This window comes from Hevea brasiliensis, chromosome 12 (assembly GCF_030052815.1).
Source record: "Hevea brasiliensis isolate MT/VB/25A 57/8 chromosome 12, ASM3005281v1, whole genome shotgun sequence".
Taxonomy (NCBI): domain Eukaryota; kingdom Viridiplantae; phylum Streptophyta; class Magnoliopsida; order Malpighiales; family Euphorbiaceae; genus Hevea; species Hevea brasiliensis.
In genome coordinates, this window is record NC_079504.1 from 14058716 (window position 1) to 14079510 (window position 20795).

General features: G+C 32.8%; 1 protein-coding gene across 6 annotated transcripts; it reads right to left on the reverse strand.

Annotated features, from left to right (window-relative positions):
• Window positions 1-1703: 1703 nt before the first annotated feature.
• Window positions 1704-17705, reverse strand: LOC110640539 (uncharacterized aarF domain-containing protein kinase At1g71810, chloroplastic). 6 transcript variants are annotated; one of them, XM_021791874.2, is made up of 21 exons: window positions 17049-17696; window positions 16355-16399; window positions 16155-16193; window positions 14718-14888; window positions 14406-14558; window positions 14274-14309; window positions 13151-13194; window positions 11896-11986; window positions 8626-8667; window positions 8402-8510; window positions 7633-7747; window positions 7489-7538; window positions 7287-7365; window positions 7006-7056; window positions 6726-6867; window positions 6594-6638; window positions 5113-5217; window positions 4949-4990; window positions 3658-3840; window positions 3204-3323; window positions 1704-1912 (listed from the first exon to the last, which is right to left on the reverse strand). In XM_021791874.2, exons 1-21 carry the CDS (start codon window positions 17406-17408, stop codon window positions 1838-1840), a joined length of 2097 nt encoding a protein of 698 aa, XP_021647566.2. In that variant the 5' UTR covers window positions 17409-17696; the 3' UTR covers window positions 1704-1837. The 6 variants fall into 6 exon arrangements, with proteins under 6 accessions (XP_021647566.2, XP_021647565.2, XP_057987168.1 ...); XM_021791873.2 differs by lacking the exon at window positions 1704-1912 and adding an exon at window positions 2209-2663 and having other exon boundaries at window positions 17049-17691; XM_021791872.2 differs by lacking the exon at window positions 1704-1912 and adding an exon at window positions 2670-2981.
• Window positions 17706-20795: the final 3090 nt, after the last annotated feature.

Sequence of the window (20795 nt, forward strand, 5' to 3'; positions counted from 1 at the left end):
CTCTGCAACTCTTATCTTAGATGCATACGACTCTTTCAATGCCCAACACTCACTACCATATAGCATAGCGTATGGTCAGACGGTAAAATTTTCCTTTTAATTTATTGGGAATCTTACGCCACATAAAACTCCCGTGGCACGTCTCCACTTCAACCATCAGGCTTTAATCCTATGACTAACATCCTCCTCACATCCCCATCTACTTGAAGGGAGCCTAGATATTTAAAGTGATTACTTTGGGACAGTGCCACTCCATTCAAACTAACTCCTTCCCTATCACCAGTTTGGCCTTCACTGAACTTACAATGCATGTATTCTGTCTTCGTTCTACTTAACTTAAAACCCTTTGACTCTAGAGTACTTCTCCAAAGTTCTAGCTTCCTATTGACTCCTTCTTGTGTCTCATCTATCAGAACAATATCATCCGCAAAACATCATGCACCAAGGAATACTCTCTTGTATATGTTTCAGTTCATCTAAAACTAATGTAAAAGGTAAGGGCTTATGGTCGATCCTTGGTGTAATCCAATTGAGATCGGAAAATCTCTTGTGTCCCCTCCCACTGCGAACAATAGTAGTTGATCCTTCATACATATCTTTCAATACTTGTATATACCTAATAGAGACCCTCTTTTGTTCTAACGCATTCCATAAGACCTCTCTTGGAACACTATCATAAGCCTTCTCCAAATCAATAAAACCATGTGTAGATCTTTCTTCCCATCTCTATATTTCTCAATCAAGCTTATAATGAGAAAGATCGCTTCCAAAGTTGATCGACAGGGCATGAAAACAAATGGATTGAGAGAGATAGAAGTATGAGGACGTAGTCGATGCTCGACAACTCTCTCCCACAACTTCATAGTATGGCTCATGAGTTTAATTCCTATAGTTTGAGCAACTCTGTATGTCTCCTTATTTTTAAAAATAGGTACTAAAATACTCTTCCTCCATTCATCAGGCATTTTCTTTGAGTTTAGAATCTTATTAAATAATTTAGTTAACCATGCCACTCCCATATCTCCCAAATACTTCCACACTTCAATTGGTATTTCATCGGGTCCACAGGCTTTACCTACTTTCATTCTCTTAAGTGCTTCCTTTACTTCTAAAGATCTAATCCTTCTAGTATAATTTACATTCTTTTCTATTGTTCTATAATCTATATTCACGTTATTTCCATTTTGACTATTATTAAAGAGATCATTAAAATAATTTCTCCATCTTTCTTTAATGTCCTCATCTTTCACCAACACTTTTCCTTCTTTATCCTTAATGCACCTAACTTGATTGAGATCTTGACATTTCCTTTCTCTACTCCTTGCTAATCTATAAATATCTTTCTCCCCTTCTTTAGTTCCAAGTTTCTCATATAACTTTTCAAAGGCCTGTGCTCTTGCTTGGCTAACTGCCTTTTTTGCCTCTTTCTTTGCTATCTTGTACTGTTCATATGCCTCATTATTATCACATTTAGGTAATTTCTTATACCATTCCCTTTTTCTCTTCACTGCCTTTTGTACTTCCTCATTCCACCACCATCTCTCTTTTGAGGGTGGTCCATGTCCTTTAGACTCCCCAAGTATTTTTCTAGCTACTTCTCTAATCTTTGATGCCATCTGTATCCACATATCATTGGCCTCCATATCTAGCTTCCATACTTCAGACTTATTACTCAAAAGCATATCAGGGATTAATATGTGAAGTTTACTACACCTCTAAGGACTTCAGTAATTTAATAAAAATGCCTCTCCCTGTTTATGCACTGAACTTGCTCACAATCTGGGCTTCCAGGATATGTCAAATCTGGGACCAGCTGCCATAGCACTTGAGATCTCACCTACGCTTGATTTTGAACTTCTCCACTTGCGTATTCTTTCAAAGTTACAGTAAACACAATGAGTCGCTTGAATTTCTGAAACGAACTAACTATTCTTAGCAATGAATTTTTGCAGGTGGTTGTAGAAATTCAGAACTATCTAAAGCCACCAATAACATGTCTACAAAAACGTTTCCCTAACTTCTCAGATTTTCCTTATTATGAGTTGTGAGTGGATTCTTGCTTGTTTTCATCACACACTTCCATGCAGTTTACCTTCAGATTTATTGATAAATTTACTCCTAAATTATCTATATGTAATATTTCATATTATCAATTGTGGAAGTTGGAAATGTCAGATATATTTAGCTATTGCCTACTATTAATACAAGTTGTCAAAAATGCTTCACAGGCCCGTCTCCTACAGGATTCCATAAAATTCTTCTTGTACAGAAACAAATTATACACAAATTTACAATGGCTTACATTTCCTGACATGGCAATTAACACCATGTAAACAGCTATAACTCTCCAACCCAAAGATTTAAGAAAACTATGAAGTTAAAAAGGTAATAAAAAATAAAAAGAGAAAGTGCAAAACTTCCATCCATTTTCAGGTAATTTGTGCCCTTCTCCTTCCCATTCTAGGGCAAATAATTAAATACAAGCTGTGAGTTAATTTTCTGTCAACGAAAAGTACAGAATTATCTTGTATCACGCTTGCCCTGAAACCAAGTTGACATCAAAGAAACATTCTCCTGATGGTTCTAGCAGCAGCACGGGAAATCAACCGTCCAGCCAGATCTGCTGGCAAAAGAAGCAACTGCTGTTGCAGCTCTGGTGAGAGCTGTCATATATTGGTAAGGTTTAGTCAGCAAAACGACCATTTGGGTTAAAAGAAGCCATGGCTTTCTAAAGCTATCCTCACTGCTTGTAGAACTAAAATTTGTTGGAAAGTGGCTTGATGTGGAAGTCCCACATTGGGTTAGGAATTCAAAAAGAAAGGGCATAAAAATGAGGCATAGCAAAAGTCTTTGATAAAGAAGCTGGCCCAATTGGTGATGAAGCCCATTTGGAGATGGAGAGCCCCAGATCAAAAAGCCACACCCCAATGGCCCAGACGATAAAACAATGCAGAGAAGGTGATAAAAATGAGGCTTAATGGCTGCATATTAATCCGAGACAGAAAATCAAGACTTAGGCCTATGCAAGGCAAATGTAGGTTTCCATTCCCTAATATGGAACTATCTATTGTGACAATTTCCTACTAGGTTCCACATGTTAAAGAGCCATTCAAGTCACACAAGTATTTATGTTGATAAGTGGTTTTGTGTGCATGCTATTGTATTTATAGATGAACACATGTTATAATTATTAATGAGGTTACCTCAGGAATAACAGAAAGGACAGGCAGAATCTCTTGAACCGATGAAATTTGATAGAAAACAGGCAATAATTCTTCCAAGTTTGTATTTTGATTCTTGTGTGCAACATTCCCAGTCACCTCCTACATGAATGTTAGTTGCAATGTATAACTGTTAAGATTATATGATACAGTAGAAAACTAGAAATGGTATGAAATATTGTCATACAGGAAGAATTTATTGAACATAGTAAGTGTATATTAATAAGGATTTGTTGAACATAAAAAGTAAGTGTACATTAGGTTTCAGTTGATTGTTGTATATATCAGTTCTCTCATGCACGTGCATATATGAGTGTATGTGTGTGTGTGCGCGTACCAGCTCTATGGAAAAGAATATCGGTACATTCTTTTAACTTCTGAACCACTACGACGCAAGTATCCAATTGTAACAATGACAATAAACAAAAGCACTTACCACAGTGGAACTACCATTCTTTTGGAGACCAGACAACAGTAGCATAAGGCGACGCAACATTCTCAAGTTCATTATGTCTTCCTCAGTCAATGAAGAGGACGGAGAGGAAGCGACAAAGGGAATGCTTGTAATAGCCACAGAAGTTAAAGAATCAAGTGTTGCTAGCCCAAGCGCATCCAAACCCTACATGCATTTCCAAAGGTAGTTTGATGCATCACAGACACCCACAAACAATTGATTGTAGTATATGAACTAGCACAGCTCTCATGTAAAAGACTGATGCACTCTAATGGAGGAAAAGGAAAAAAATAGTGATTAACTGGGCAATTTCTCAAAATCTACAGGCAAACAGAATATAGTATAAACATTTTATTCTTCACACATTTTATAAGAAAATTAGGGAAAATGTTTTTTAAGTCCTCAAAAAAAAATATAACCAAATTCCTATGCGCAGCTATAATTCTTCAAGAATCTTTACAGACAGGAGATTCACTAGTTATTGACTGGGACAAACACAGATACTAAACATACAAATCATTACAAGTTAACCCATGACATCATTGATAGCCCCTTCAATCTCCCCTTGACTTTTTTCACCACAAGAGACATAAACCCACCACACAATTCCTTGTTCCTTGCACTTGCAAACTGAAACTCAAGGTTTGTCATAAAATCTTCATTGTTGCTTTTATGTCAAAAAGACCAAGAAACCAAATCATAAGGAAAATGAAAGCCTTTTTTTCTCAGCAAATGATAGTTTTGGAATAATAATATTAATTTAGGGTTTTGATTGACTCTGAAATTCCAAAAAAGATTAACAGAAAGGCTAATTTGTTAATAGAACTAAAATATAATGACTTTTAATTTGGTTTTAAAAATAAAGTACCAGTTAATGAATTTTGACATGCCGCAAGGACTAAATAATAATTTACCCTTATATTTAAAGCACTTTGGGCATTTTTTTCTACCAATAATTAATTCAATTTCAAACAAATCCAAGCCTATACGATATTTGACAAACAATCCCCTAATAAATGTCGCTGTAGTCTAATAAGTTGATGCTGATAATTGTCTCATCAGTGACATAATTCCAGTAGCAAGTAAAGAAAGATCTCAGAAGAATAAATTGTCCTGGAAGAAGTCAACAAAACAACTAGCAGCACATGCAAATCAATATCACTAATTAGCGAAGAAAATCACCTCAAGTCTTGTCTCTTGATCATTCAGTACTGAGAGTAATCAATAAGCATAGATGTGATACATAAGGGAAAAAAAAAAAAAAAACCCTTACCTTTGCAACTTCTTGAAGAAGTATTTCCCTCACAAAGGCACCCTGCCAATATTTTAGATTAAAAATTAAATGAAAAAAAAAAGAGAGTAGGAAGTTCCTCTCATTAATGAATTAAGTCACAAAATTATATGAAAATAATAAAAAACATAGGGTAACAAGAAAACCTTCTCAGTTAATGTGAAGGAAAGGATTTGCTTGATAGCCACATTGGAACTAGTTTGTCCTACTCGGCTTTTAACCAAGGCCCTCTCAGTACGAGCACGAAGGGACTGCCATGGAATTGGGGATTATGCAAAAAATTAATTCAATATAACTGCAATATCAGAACAAAGAAAGAAAAGATATGGAATTTTAGCTGGATAAGCAAGAAAAGATATGGAATTTTAGCTTGATAAGCCCATCATTTCACTTGTTATTGGTAAAGGGAGATTAGAAAATGAAAACAATGAATCAGGCCAGGTACAAAGGTTCAAAATTGACAACTATTATCAGACATATCCCACAACACATCTGGTCCATCAGTCTGGTTGAACATCATTTGCTTAAAATTTTAGGGTAAATTACAACTAAATCTCTGAGGTATAGCAAAATCCACAGTTTAGTCCCCAGTTTGTTTTTGAGTAGCAATTTGGACCTCAAATTTTAAATTACGTTAATAAATTAGTCTCTTCAGTTAATTGCTTTTCAATTTAAAACAATTTATTCCCTAAAATTTTATTTTATTAACAAAATAGTCCCTACATTTAAATCTTATATTTTATATTTTTATTATTTTATATTAAATAATTATAAATATAAAAAATAATATTTTATAAAATATATAATTTACCCAATGTGTGGACTTTGCTATACCTCTGTGACTTGGCTGAAATTTAACCAAAATTTCAATATTCAATGTTGATGTTGACCTACAATAAGCACAGTTCAATATAAAAATAATATGTTTCTTTTCAAAAAAAAAAAAAAGGGAACAAGAATTGCATATGTGGGCTGGATAAGGTTGGAACTCAAGTAACATATCACCCCAACTACCCAAGTATTATCTAGGGAAGGTGCAGCAGTCCCAAGACACAAAAAAAAGAAAAAAAAAATTCAAAGCCCAAATTTGTGTGATGTTGGGCAGTCTCCAAGTCATGATCCATTCTGATAAAAGCTACTGAGGGAGTCGAGACAATGCAGGAATGCCCAGGTTAGACAACAAAATAAAGGAGATATTTTTAAGGGCAAAGAAAGATTACAGAAAGGAGGATAAGGAGTCCTCTTAAACAATCTAACTACCTAATAAGGTTACTTAAGAAGACTTGAAAAGGTAAAGCCCTCCAAAGCACTTGCCCACAAAAAATCCAAGAAAAACTATATTATCCCACAATAAATTAAGATAAGACTTTGATTTTTGAAAATGTCGGCACTCCTCTTCATTCAAATGCTTTATCAGACTGTAAATACAGCACCACTCCAAAGCACTTTAGCATCATTTTGATGGAATAAATCAAGTATTATAATCAGAATACAAAGGAGAATACATTTCACAGGGAAATTTATTTCACTAAGAAATCAGCAGCTGTAATATTTGATAATTACAGCAATCAAGCTGAAAACAGGTTAAGAGTCAGAAAAGTTAAGAGAGAAAAATAGAGAAACTCACTTCCGAAAGTAGAGATTCTAGACGATCAATTCTGAAAACACCATCCTGAAAAGGGAATCAGGATTTTGGAATGCTTAGTACTGAACACAGAACAATGTTTATCTAACAATATGGAAAAGTTTGCAGATATGCCTTGTAAAGCAGGCCTTGCAAAGACGACTTCAACTTTGGTGAGCTGTCAGTTAGTACTTTTCTAGCAATCCATGGATATGTACTACCTAAAACTTTGTAATTTGGGTCAAAACTGATAGCAATGCCCTCCAACACTGCAAGACTAAGATCCAGAAAAAGGAATTGGAAATTTAGGCAGGCAATATTAATATTTGTGGAATAAGAGGAGCCATAAAGAACTTAGAACTATCAACAACTCTTCGCGAATTGTTGCGTTCATATGATGCAGTAATATGACTACCTCCGGATGACAAGAGAAAAATAGGAAGGTATTTGAAATTTGAACTTGTACCTGCAAATAATGAACATACAATCACTTAACTCATTTGAAAAACATAATCAGCACTTTTAAGGGTACATTTCGACTGATAAGAATTCAAATGAATGGGTATTTGAATTTTATCATTTTTTCACTTGAAACACAAATCCAAATCCACCTCTAAATAACATCGCAAATTAGTTATACATGAAGCATATATCTTGTGAGTCTAAAATTTGAAAGTTGCAATGAGAACGCATTACATTGTAGTTCCCAAGTTTCCCAAAAGGTCTCCAAAACTTATATTGCGGACTCCTTTTGCAACAGCATTTTGGAAGACACCTACAAATATGCAGGTGATATCGGAGACACTTAAAATATAACTCCAAAAATATAACTTCAGGACAATCCAACAACAAATGCAGTGATTTGGAATTAGAGCCTCCCAAACACATGAAATAAAACCTGTTAAAGCTTTTGTAACAGCCTCCTTGTCTGCAGTTGGTGGAAGAAACCTGTAAAGCAAAAAGTAATTCAGCCTTACATATACCCACATCAATGAGAATAATTTCCCCAGCAATTGGCTTAGAAGATGGATAATAAACATACCCAAGAGTAACGAAGTCCTTAGCCAGTGAATCAAAATCACGATTTACAAGATGGAGACAAGCTTCAATAAATGCATCACGGAGTTCTTGTCTAAATTCACCCATCATTCCAAAATCTGGCAGGGAAAGACGATAAAAGTTAATTCTGAAGAGTACATACCTTTCATTAACACAATATGTTGTATTATGCAGTTCCCATGACGCAGGCAAAACAGTAATAGATACAGAATCAAAACAAAAGATGTCATTCATTTTTTTTCCTTTTATAATGCAGATTGCAAGTGACGACCAAAGCATTAAGCTTAAAAATCATTAAATATTCATTTCCATGTCCAAGAATTTGTATCAAAGACTTCACTCTATTTTATTTTTAAGAAACCTTTTTAAAATATAATAATGCAATTACCTGACAGTGTTTGATAACAGGTTTTCCATCAATGATCCAATATACACCCTATATAAGGCTATACCAAACTTTATAATCAACAACCAACTCCCCCCAAACCAGGCCTGACAAAATCACACTTCAGTCTACCAAATTAACAAAAAATCAGCTTAGCACAAGATGCAGCATCAAGAGCAATAATCAAACAAACTGGCACACACTAACCTCAGAAGTTTAAAGAAGTAGTTGGAGAAGCTCATGTCATGCATAACATAATGCCATACAAAATTTACACCTTAAAAATATGAGATTATGTAAAGAATTAAAAGAAACATGATAAGAGGGGGAATTTACAATCTAAGTAATCAAAACTCAGCAAAAATACCTAAATAAGCTAGTTTCCCATCAGATGTACGAAGAAGGTTTCCAGGGTGTGGATCAGCATGATAGAATCCATATTCCAAAAGTTGATTGAATGAACAGTAAACTCCTACCTATTCAACTCCAGAAAAGAGTAATTTGACTCAGCCACAGAACCGTACAATAAAGGTACATAGAATAATCATCAAAACAAAAACCACAGAATTGACATATAGTTTCAAAAAATACCTCAACCAAGTAAATATCCTTCACTTCAGACAACTTTTGCCCCTGTTTAAAAAAAAAAGAAAAAAATAATAATAAGAAGAAGAACAACAACAACAACAACACATGTACAAGGTGATGTAGAACCAACAGTACACACTAAAAGGAAAAAGAAATAAAGCCCACAAAATTCTATTAATTCTCAATTGTCAATAAAAATAACTCTAGAAAAATAACTAAATTACATAGGTATTTATAGACTAATAACTAATCCTACTACTACAAGAATTAGGAATCTCAAAATAGGAAAATACTGAACTAATACTACCTATGAAATTCTAAACCTACTGTAACTTTTTAAATATTCCTAAAAAATAGAAATCTAAACTTCCTAATAAAAATTTTACTAGAAAATGCAAACTAAATATCTTAATTTCACAATTAAAAATTCAAAAAAATAATTCCTAAATCTAGTTTTCATTGACTGCATCACAAGGCAAAAGTTATGTGTGAGATATACTGGTATTAGAGAGAGAAGGAGAATTTCATAGTTAACTTATCTTTCAAAAGAGCATATTTGGGCAACAATTTTGTGCAGTTGCCATTTGATACAGATCTTGTCATCTTGAAATATATCAGTCCAGGAACAGAACACCACTTGTACCAAATTCAGGAGTAATTTCTTTATCCTCAAATGCAGGACTTGCATATATTCAAGAGTTATTTCTTTTTCTTCGAGAGAGGGGCAATGGAGGGATGGTGGATGAAAGTGAGCAGTCTTGGTGGCTAAATATTCTTTTGTTAGTTCTATAAAAAAAAAAAAAATGTAGTCTTGGCGGGTAAGTAGATGGGCAGCCAACAAAAAGAGTATTTGTGTTTGGTATATCCTTTTTTTTTTTAGGGACATCAAATAAGATAGAAAATGACCACTTAGGAATGTGATCTATGCAAGAAACTGTTGGAATATGGACTTAAAGGACAAAGTCCCACATCAGTGGCACATGAAATGAAAGGGTTTATAAATGGGTCAAAGCCAAACCAAAATGCCTTAGGCCATTTTGGCAATAGGTAGCCCAATTTCAAGCCCATTTTAGCATGGTGGTTTGGGTTTTTATCGATCCACACTTGTGGGCCTTAATTTTCAATATGGTATTGAAGCAGTGATGGCCAATGGCCATAGATCTGGGCCCAAAAATATTGTGGACTGAGCCTGAATGACCCAAACTTGTGAGCTGAGCCAATATAAGCCAGACTTAGGTCGACCCATGGGCTAGCTAAGAGAAGCTAGACTTTGAGAGCAAAGCCAAGAGGAGCCATACCCAAATTAGATGAGTCATCCCATGCAATGCCAAGTAACAATTGGGTCTATGAAGTCTGAGGCTCTGAGCTGAACCCAGCTACATTTGAGAAGCAGTGTTGGAATATGGACTTAAGAGACAATGTCCCACATCGGCTGTGCATGTGAAAATGGAAGGGTTTATAAATGGGGCAATACCAAAACAAAATGACATGGAGGCTTGCCTATTTGTTGATCAACACTCGTGGGCCTATGATTTTTAACTGAAACAAACCTTTTGCAAGCTAAAGCAAATAGCAACTAAAGATGAAAAACAATTACCTTACTTTCTTTCAAGGAAAAATAAATGAAGTCAAAGTTCGTTGACTTGTGATCCTATCTCATGATCAGGAAGCAAATTCAACAATATGGTCAATTAGTAATTGATCAGAGTTTGCTAAATGATTCATGCTATACTATAGACAACAACAGTTGATCAACAATTGAGGGATTATCCTTACAAAATATACTCCCCAATCTTCAATTTATTTCACATTTCTTTTCCCTATACCTTATTCAATGATAAGATTGGAAGACTTTTGGAGTTGCCAGGAGGAGATTCAGGAGTGGGTGGTGTCGCAAATCAATGTTGTTGGGGACAGCATATGATAGTGGTTGGCGATAGACAACCACATTACCAGCATGATTTGAGTACCGTTTTGAGTTTTTTCTTTTTTCTTTTTGGCTAATTTCAACACAGTTGAACTCGGCTAAGATTCTATTAGTTAGTTGTACTCTATTAAAGTGAACTTGAATATTTGAAGTGAATCTAAAGATAATAGCAATATGATTTTAAGAATTTGTAGTGTTTATCAAATTATTAAACTGCTTAATTAGAAATTTCTTTGAGGCAATGTGTGCAATGAGATTGAAGACCATGTGGTGAAGCAGGATGTTGATAAACAACATCTGAAAATCAATGATTATCAGGTGTGGAATGGAATCATAATAGGTGCACAACAAAGGTGGTTAAGGTAACATATGATGGCGAAAGTGAATTTGTTAGAAAGAGGTCAAATGAGCTTTTTCTTTATGTCATATTTGATGTGGGCAACAGTTAATTGATTTTTTTTTTCTTGGCATTGCAATTGAATGCAGCAAATCCTCAATTAAAAGCCAATTAATTGACCGTTTCTTAATAGTTAGGGACAAGGATGCCATAGTCAACATCCATATGCAATCATCCTCTAGAGGGAAAACTTGGGATGTGTTTCTACATGGAATGCTCAAGATTAGAAGCTAAGAAACTTTTCAATTTTTTTTATTTGTTTGTTGCATGACATGGTCTAGTGTGCATAAGGGAGAATAGGAATAAACAAAGGGAGATGAGAATGGTAATTTGGAAATCCTATTGTCATCCCATTATTAAAGATACCTAAAAGAACAAATAAACCAATTATCCATGAAAACAATTTGGATGGTTTGTGCATCGTTTAAGCTTGCTTTATCCCTTGAAAGGTTACTTAAAGAGGGCTTTGACTATTGATAATATTTCAAATGATAAAGAGAAAAGGAAAGGAAAAATCATGGTGATTAGGCAGCAGCATTTATGCAAAACTTGTCTCGACATTGTCCTTAAACTAGGAAGTTAAGTGAGTTGCATATTCAGTAGCAAGATCAATTGAGTCATGGGAATCGAAGGGCATGCATCCTCTGAGGGAAAATGGCTCTTATTTTGGTGCTTCACAATTTCTGGTAAGGATGAAAAAAAAAAAAAAACAACAGTTTTCAGTAAAGAGGAACTACACTGTTAGAGATTGGTCACCTAGGAACATCAGATTTTGAATTGTGCAAAACATTTTGCTGATTTTCACATTGCTATCATTTCTATTACTCTCTCCTGTTAATAACTCCCTTCCTTTTGTAATTGGGTTATTCTTATGCCCTTGGTTCCCATTAGTGATCTTCCTTGTCAAAATGAACAAATAGACACACAACAACTAGGGAACAAGAAGTACCTCGACCCATTCCATTACAAGGACTTTTTGAGTTGTGAGTTCCATATACATTTCTGGAACCAAAACATCTTGTATGCCACCATAAAGCTTCCTGTTTAAGCATTTAGCATAACGTTAACAGAGAATAAATTGCAAAGTAGAATACCAGAATATACAAGTATGTGCATTTTTTTGTCGATGAAATAATAAACAAAGCATAAACAAAATCAGAATGCTCCACTGCCTTGGCATGATTCAAGGAAACTTTTCTGTATATGAGAACTTAAGTACTGTCTGAAAACTTTGCAAGCATGCTTCTTCAGTCATTTACACTGTCAGTTAGAAAATTACATGCAATATATAAACAAGCATGGAGAGTTAATATTATTTCTAGTTTTAAAGCACCATGCCTTGATGAAGCAAAGGATATATGCAACAACCATGCAATTCATGGTATGAAAATATCCAATTTCACTCGCAAAATATCACTGCATCTACGCATCTACTTTGAGGATGCATTACTCACAGAACTTGCACAAAATACAACCCATAAGTTAGAAATCTTTATGAATATACTTTGTAAAATGATTGTCAAATAATCAGAAACTCAAAACTGACATGTAAATCACATATTAGAAGGCCCTGAAACTATTTAAAAGGAAATTTGAGTGAGGAATGTATAATATAAAGGAAAGCTTGATAATGGCTCTTCCTAGTTGCAATAGTGAGAGAGAATTTTTTTAATCATTTAATTGAGGAAAAGGAACAATAGTAAAAATTGCTGCGCTGAGATGCCAAGATCCCCTTATTATTGACAAAAATTATTAAAATATCGTCTTTTATTAAGACATTTTTTCGCTTTTCCATTTTGGCTCCACTCATAATTTGTAGTTAAGAGCATTATGCAAAGACTCTCCAAATCGAAGCTGATACAGTACTACAAACACCTCTGAACAATTCTGTCCTCAATGACTAGTTTTTCAGCCCAAAGCAATAAAAAACAAAGAAATAATAAAAGGAATCAACTGTGAGCCAACCAAATAAAAATCTCCAAAAAAATAAATAACTTTATAAACAATTGTTGGGCGGCTCCCAAAGGGAAAAGTATTTGGTGCATGATATGTAACACATCAATAACCATTTTCCTTTAACAAATTGAAAAAGTGCAAACAGGAGTCTATTAGGTGTTAGAAAAAAAAATAATGCTTATAATAGGCAGAAAATTTCAATAACAAAAATAGCAAGTCTAGATTTTTTTTTTTTAATATTCTCTTACCTAAACTTAAGTCCATTATTTGCTTCTTTCACATAGTCCATCTCCTGCATTCAATGTGATTTACCTGTATTCAATATGAAGTTCTAAGAATATTCCTCAAATTAGCTAAAAGTAACATATAGTTAATGGAAATTCATCTAACAACAGAAAATGCATAATGCAATCCACAATTAAAGGGCCTCGCAAGTGAAATGGCAACCACCTATAGTTAAAAAGTTTATTAGAGTTTGAAAAGGACAAGACTATCCTTTACAAAGTCAATAAAGATAATTAAAAACTAAAATACCAGAAGGACATACTCTGATTTTTTTTTTTTTTCCTTTAGCTAAAAATATCATTTGTATTCAATTCAATGTTCAGAGTGGAAAAAGCGAATCCATATAGCCGACCCCAAATTTTTGGGATAAAGGCTTAGTTGAGTTGAGTTGAGTTGTATTCAATTCAATCCATTTGTTTGTAGCATCATTTATTTGATCATTTATTTGACTGTTTGGTAGAGGGAGACATAATCAATTTCATACTCTGCTCTATAGATGGATTTATTTACTTACTAAATCAAAAGCTACATCAAATAACAACACAACAATGAAAATTGCTTGGCCCAATCCCAAATAAGGGAGAAAATCAAATTTCCATTTACAGAGAGTTTGATGATAAAACTTGTGGTTGAAATGAACATAGCACCAACATGTATTAACTGCACTTATACCATCTTATTCAAATTTCGACATGCTTAGACACCCTTTATCAGTTGAAAAAGAGAAACCATCAACAATGCACCAAGACTGATCATGTGCTCAACAAAAGAAAGTTCAAAAGGATTGTATACAAATCTTGCAAAGACTTGGGAACAGTAGTAATAAAATCTACATTATCAGCAGCAATTTTGGTTAAACTGCCCCCAGCATCAAAAGTAGTGCTTGATTACAGCATAAGAGTTTCCCTTTTAATGTGAAAATAATTAAAATTTCCTAAAGTAAATAAGGCAGGTGCGACCAAGTGTACACAGACAACACACAATTCATACACTAGAAAAGAAATGAAAGCAAAAGTGTAGGCAAGATATTATGCAATCAGAAAGAAAAATTGCTTTTATAAGTAACATTTAATGGACAAAACTTACCCGAAAAAGACTTGATGCCCATTCATCAACAACTGCCTGCAAATTGAAGCATGTGCTTCTTAGTTATTAACATAATAATTTAAAGAATAAAACCCATGTTTCAAGTTTCATTAAGTATGATAAGTGTAGTACCTGGAGATCAGAGTTAAATTTGCCTGCTCTCTTCACCACTCCTGCAATAGAACGCAAGATTAGTATGTCTAGGGCAATAGCAGCCTGGACTCCTGGTCTCTGCACTTTAATAGCAACAAGCTGTCCATTATGACGAAGCCTTGCTTGATAGACCTATATGTATGCATGCACACACATGAGAAAGAGACGGGAAGAGAGTAGTCACTTGCATTTTCAATTGGATAACTCAAAACATTTCATATTAATACACACACACACACACTGTAAATTAATCCCTACATCATAAGTCATGGTACATAATTAAGAACACACCTGCCCAAGGGATGCTGCAGCAGTAGGCTCTGGTGAAATCTCCGAGAAAAGCTCGTCTACTGGCAATCCAAGTTCCTGTTCTATTGTATTGAAAGCAATTTCTGAGGAAAATGGAGCTATTCGATCTTGCAATAGTGAAAGTTCATCAAGGTATGATGGTGGTATCAAATCCTACAAGAAAAATATGCTGATATTATCCTACTTGCAACATATATTCTTTTTTGTTCTGCACTGAAGTGAAAGCAAACCTAATCTTACAAGATATTATGATTTAATAACCACATCATGAACAGTAGTGGAGCCAGAATTTAGATCAGTGGGGGCATAAAAAATATTACTCAAATCAAAAGCCAAAAATATGACATTCAGTATAACATATCATAGTCATGTTACATGCTTAGATACTCTTAACCACCTCCCTCTTCCTCCTTTAAATATTTAAACAAAAAAAAAATTAAAAGAGTGCCTCAGAGAAACTAATGTAAACTTTTCAAAGACATTTACTTTATTTAAGGTGTTGCACAAAATAATCTCTACACCCTTTACTGTTTGGCCTGTTAATAATTTATAGGCAGTAACCAAGATTAGACATAAACTATCCTAAAAACTGGAGAGAGGTAAAAATAATACAACTTTTAACAAGTTATCATCCAAATATATTGAGGATATTGTAGTAGTCCACCAAATTTCAAGTCCTAAAATGACCTTCCATAAAGTACATTACAATTGGCTATTATTATGTTTTTTAACCATAGACTCGCACTTCCCTAAAAAAAAAAAAAAACAACAACAACAATGCTCAATTGAAGCCTGCTTAATAGCTGGAGTGACAAGCAATAATTTTTCAAATGAACATTTCGGGGTGGGAGGGAATGAGGGAGATTGTATTAAAATTATACAATTATTATTCAGATCTTGTGATTCAATTCAATTCAAGTGTCTGTTGCTTTGAATTGCGCATGTAAATTGAAATTTAACAAAATCGTAAAATATTTACAAATAAAATTCTAATTTTATGATTCTCATTAGTGAAAAATGAATTAATTAGACAATTTCTTTTTCTTTTCTATTATTTAATCCTCTGTTCATTTCATCCTATCAAGTTCTGAATTATTTCTTTATCATTTTGGAAAATGCTCCTTTATTTACCATATGACTACATGATATGGACTATATATTTCAAATAATGTTATGACATTAACATGAGAATATACTATTCATTCCATTTGTACGTGTAATATAGTTTAAGAAGAATACATCACAATGGGCCTAGCCAAGATCCACATCACCTACACTAAAAGCAATCATGTTACGACTTATAAGTAACCTAATTAAACATCAAATGCACCCTATAAAAAGGGATGCTTGATGCTTCCTAATAACAAAATATGGGCAAGAACTGAAAAGCTTTGCTGCTTCAGAGATATGACTACTTACAGCTCGAGATGAAACAGCCTGTGCAATTTTGACATAGGCCTGAAAACAGAAAGAAGAAAAACAACTTACTCAAAAGACACTATCTATCTATATACCCTTCTCTCTTTTTTCTGGACAAATCTTAAAACCAAAACAAATAGTACTAGAAGCACAACAACTACTGAAAACCAAATTTGTGAATATTAAAACGCAAAACATACAGGACCAAGTTCCAGCAATATTTTCCGAAGATCTGCAGCTCTAATCTGCGGTCGAAAAACATAAGAAAAAAAAAAAAAAAAAAAAAGAGCATGAGTCCATTAAACGCACAAAAACACCATGATTACTGTGCACCAAAAATGAAAATCAAATCAGACATCAGAGACATTAAGGCTGTGACTACAGCCCCCGAATCATGCCTAAGAATTCTAGTCATTCATAGCAAATTTCCTCAAACGCCAACACCCTGGCACAAAAAATTCCAGCCAATGATATGGTCTTAGCCAGTGTTCCCTTAAAGTTAAAACAATAACTGGGTGTAAGGAATGTAATGAATAAGTTTTTATTTATGATTCAACACCAGTCACATTTTAGTATGCTCCACTACGTAACATTTCCAATAGAACACCAAATTTTGGATACTGAGACAAAATCACAAGGTTTTTCCTTCTCTGAGTACTCAAACACCAAATTTAGCAGAAACGATAAGATGTTCAAGACAACTGAACACAGTCGGAGAAGCAAATATAACCAACTCACCTACGGAAACAGAAACTGACATACTATAACTAGACGTTATATGCTTAACAAGTGTATGCCCACTAAAATTTCCTTCATAGAAAGAAAAAATAAAAAAAATAAAAAAAATAAAAACACTAACAATTAGAAGAAAAAAAAATTGTCTTGCTCTCAAACCTTGAACATTTGATCAGATTTCTCAGCAAGGCCATCAATGTAACGAGCCCCAAACCACCCCCCAAAAGTAGTACCAATCTGAAACAATCTTCGAAACAAAATCAACGGTTTCCTCCTACAAATCGCAGCAATTCTTTTAATATCGTAATCGATTAAAGAGTCAGCTTCGCTGGTACCGAGCTCGAATATGTAACCAGACTTCTTTGTAAACGCATCGACATCGTCGTTGCGACGACGGTTAACGGCCCGAGGTGGCTGGGGAAAGGACCTGAACGGTGATTGTATAGGATTTATCGGCGAAAAATTGGAACTGAGATTGGCGGGAAAGGGGTGTAAAGAAGGCGGAGGCAGGAGTAACATTGTTTGAGGAACTTAGATATTGAAATCTTTGAATTGGCGCTTGGAAGAGAGAGTGAGAGAGGATGAGAAGGGTGAAGTCAGTTTCACAGTTTGGTTGTGTTACAGGATTGAGTTGTGTGCTGGTGGAGGGAAAAGATTGCGTCCCGTAGTGTCTCTAGCCATTGTGGCTTTTGTGATCCATTTATATATTATCCTTTTGTCCATGGATGGCGATCGTTCCGGGCTCTATCCGACCAGCCTCGACACGATTAATTTTTTTCCAATTTTGCTCCGCTCTCGATACTACGCGACAGAGATGGGTATCCTTTTTCATATCTGGCCAAGGATCTCACGGGTCGAACTTTTGCGGGTATTGGATTTATTCAACGTAATTGAACGAATTTGGAAACATATAATCGAGTTTGAATGGGTTGATTTTGGAATTTAATATTTATTACGGATTATGCATATGAAATATTTGTTATTAAATTTATTTATATAAATATTTAATTAAATATAATATATATATTTTTTATAATGGTATTTATAAATTTTTATATATTTTATTTAAATAAAATAAAATTTAAATATTTTATAAAATAATTAAATTTTTCAATATAAATTATTAATAAAAAATAGTTTTTATATAAATTGTTAATTAAAATATATAAAATTAAATGAATTTGAGTATTTTCCATTTAATAATAATCGAGTTTGAATTTTGAAAATATTAATCGAATTCAAGCAGATTATTTTTGTAGTACCTTACCCATTACTTTCTCTAATCTGACCACAAAAATATTTTATTATTTTTTATTAAAAAATAATTTATTACAATATATTACTATTTAAACATTTAAATATTACTAATTTTTTATTTAAACATGTGTTACACAATATTTATATTCCTTACTAATTAGCTATTAAAAATCAATATATTTAAGAAAAGAGTTAAAATTTCAATTCTAATTCAATTATGACTAAAAGTAATATTAAAATTTTAAATATCAAAATCAATATTTTATAAGAAAAATAACGTAAAGGAGAAAAAAATTAATTTTTAATAATTCTATTATTACAAATAAATATTAAAAGCCATATTTTATAAAAAAAAATAATGTAAATATCAAATAAATTATGCAATTGCACGATGATAATACTTTACTTGAAAAATAATTGCTATTCACATAGCTATACTTTAGTGTAATATTTATCTATCTCTATATTTATAATTCTATAAATATAAATGACATAGATAAAAGTGGGAAAAGAGAAATAATGACATAGCCAAAAATACCGATAAACAATAAAAAACACTAATTTTATTTTGTTTTGATTGGCTAATAAAAATAAATTAATCAATATATTTATGTAATTCTATAATTATAATTCTAAATTTTATAATTATAATTTAATATCGCATATTAATGATTTTAGATTCGAGGTTCGTGAATTATCTTCCTTCTATATTAGCTATTATAGAATGTTTCATGTTGTTAAGGAGGTTTAATAGTGTAATTAAGAGGAATACTAGTATCGTTTTATATTTGTGATCAAAATAAGTGAGGTTTCTATCTTATTAACTTTATTTGTTTCAATTCAATCTTGGTTCTCCTTTGTATGAATTTATAGCCCATATGTTAAATTTCGTTTTAAGATATTTTAATAGAATGAAGTAAATGAATGTCACAAGCTCATTTTGGAGCTATCAGTAATATATGTTAAAATTATAGTGATTACTTTTTGGATTTTTTCTATGTATAAATAAAAGATGATTCCATGGTTGGCTTGCCATTAATTTGGGAATTTTGTAAATGGTTTCCAATGTAATAATCTCTTATTGGGATAACAACTCCTATTAAGAACTGCTATTCTAAAATCAAAGATCATTATATAGTTTCCTTGTTCATAGATTAAATGAATCATCAAATAATTATAATAGATATTTGCATAATGAATCATCAAATAATTACAATAGATGTTTGCATAATGTATAATCTACGGGAGAACACACTATAGCAATGGCTTGGTGTGCAAATTTTCGAGCAAAGATTTTATGGAGACTTTGAAATAATTTCAAATTAAAATTCAATATATGTGATATACCTAAGTAACCTAAAAATTATATGTCCAGTTGATAGAGGAGGAGACAATAAGTGTTGCATGAAGATCTTAAGGTGAATTAACATGTAAGAAATGTGCTATGTACTGCAAATTCTTATTTATTTTCATTTATACTTTATTAATCATGAAGTAAATCATTATATGTTAATATGCATACTAAATTGAGGTGTGATAGTTTTCTTTGGAAGGAAGCTAAATCAATTTCACCATTAGAATATGCAGGCATATAATGACATGCTTGCCAATTGCTAAAACAGAGTTTATCTTAACACATATAAATGGTGGTATTTTTTTACAAGATTGCAGAATGTGAGATGAGCTATTATATATGCAAAGCCTTCATTTTCGGTTTTATTTTTCATGAGCTTCTATCTTATAAATAATAAATTTCTTGCACAGAGCTCACACACAAATAAATGCTTGTTACGTGTTTATACTATTATTAGCTACGTGTTTGTGTTTATTGATACCATTAAATAACTTATGTTGTTCTCTCTCTTGTTGTTCCTTGTGAAGGTCCTCTAAAAGTTGTTATAGATGTCATTAGGTTATTTTTTATCACCTTTTTAAAGCTAAATGCCAGTGATTGGATTGGACAAAAATGTGTACATCTCAAATGACTTTTGACATGCCATCACTTTACAACACTTATCTCTATTACAGTTTAGTGCACTTCATCTTCATCTTATTTTTTATTTATATCCCTCTCCACTCTATTTTCAGAAGAAATAACAGAAAATTCCATATGCAAATGGAGCCTTCTTGGAGCAAATTTCACATGCAAATTGAGCCTTCTTAGAGTAGAGCCTTCTTGGAGTAGTGCCTTGAGCGGCAAAGTTATTTGCATATGAGCGCATATGAGATTGGCGAGTTCTTATATTAATTCCAATTATAGTAATAGTGCACTATCATGATTCATATAAACTAGTGAATTATAAACTAAATTCAACTGTACTTTTTTCATTCATTATATTTGGTTATACTATTTATATAATTTACAATTTATTTGGTTCTACTATTTGTTTATGTTTATATAGTTTAGGGTGAAATCATTTCTTATATTATTATTAGTAGTGCACATATTAGTTTAGGACTTTTTTATTTTTTACCAGTTATTCTATAATTATTTTAATTATATAAAAATAAATATTTAAAATTAAATTAATTGATTATATTATAGTTTATTTTTTTATATAGATATTTTTTACATTAAATTATTAATTAATTTACTACAATTCAATATTGTGAATGTGGAAAAAAGAATATAGAAAATACGGAATTAAT

Coding starts and splice junctions, on each gene's coding strand:
- LOC110640539 (XM_021791873.2), bottom strand. CDS start 17,408: ATGTTACTCCTGCCTCCGCCTTCTTTACACCCCTTTCCCGCCAATCTC. Junction 14,889..16,154: donor AGGCTGTTTCATCTCGAGCT/GTAAGTAGTCAT, acceptor TTTTTCTTGTAG/GATTTGATACCACCATCATA. Junction 3,841..4,948: donor TTCTTCAAGAAGTTGCAAAG/GTAAGGGTTTTT, acceptor AAATGCATGTAG/GGTTTGGATGCGCTTGGGCT.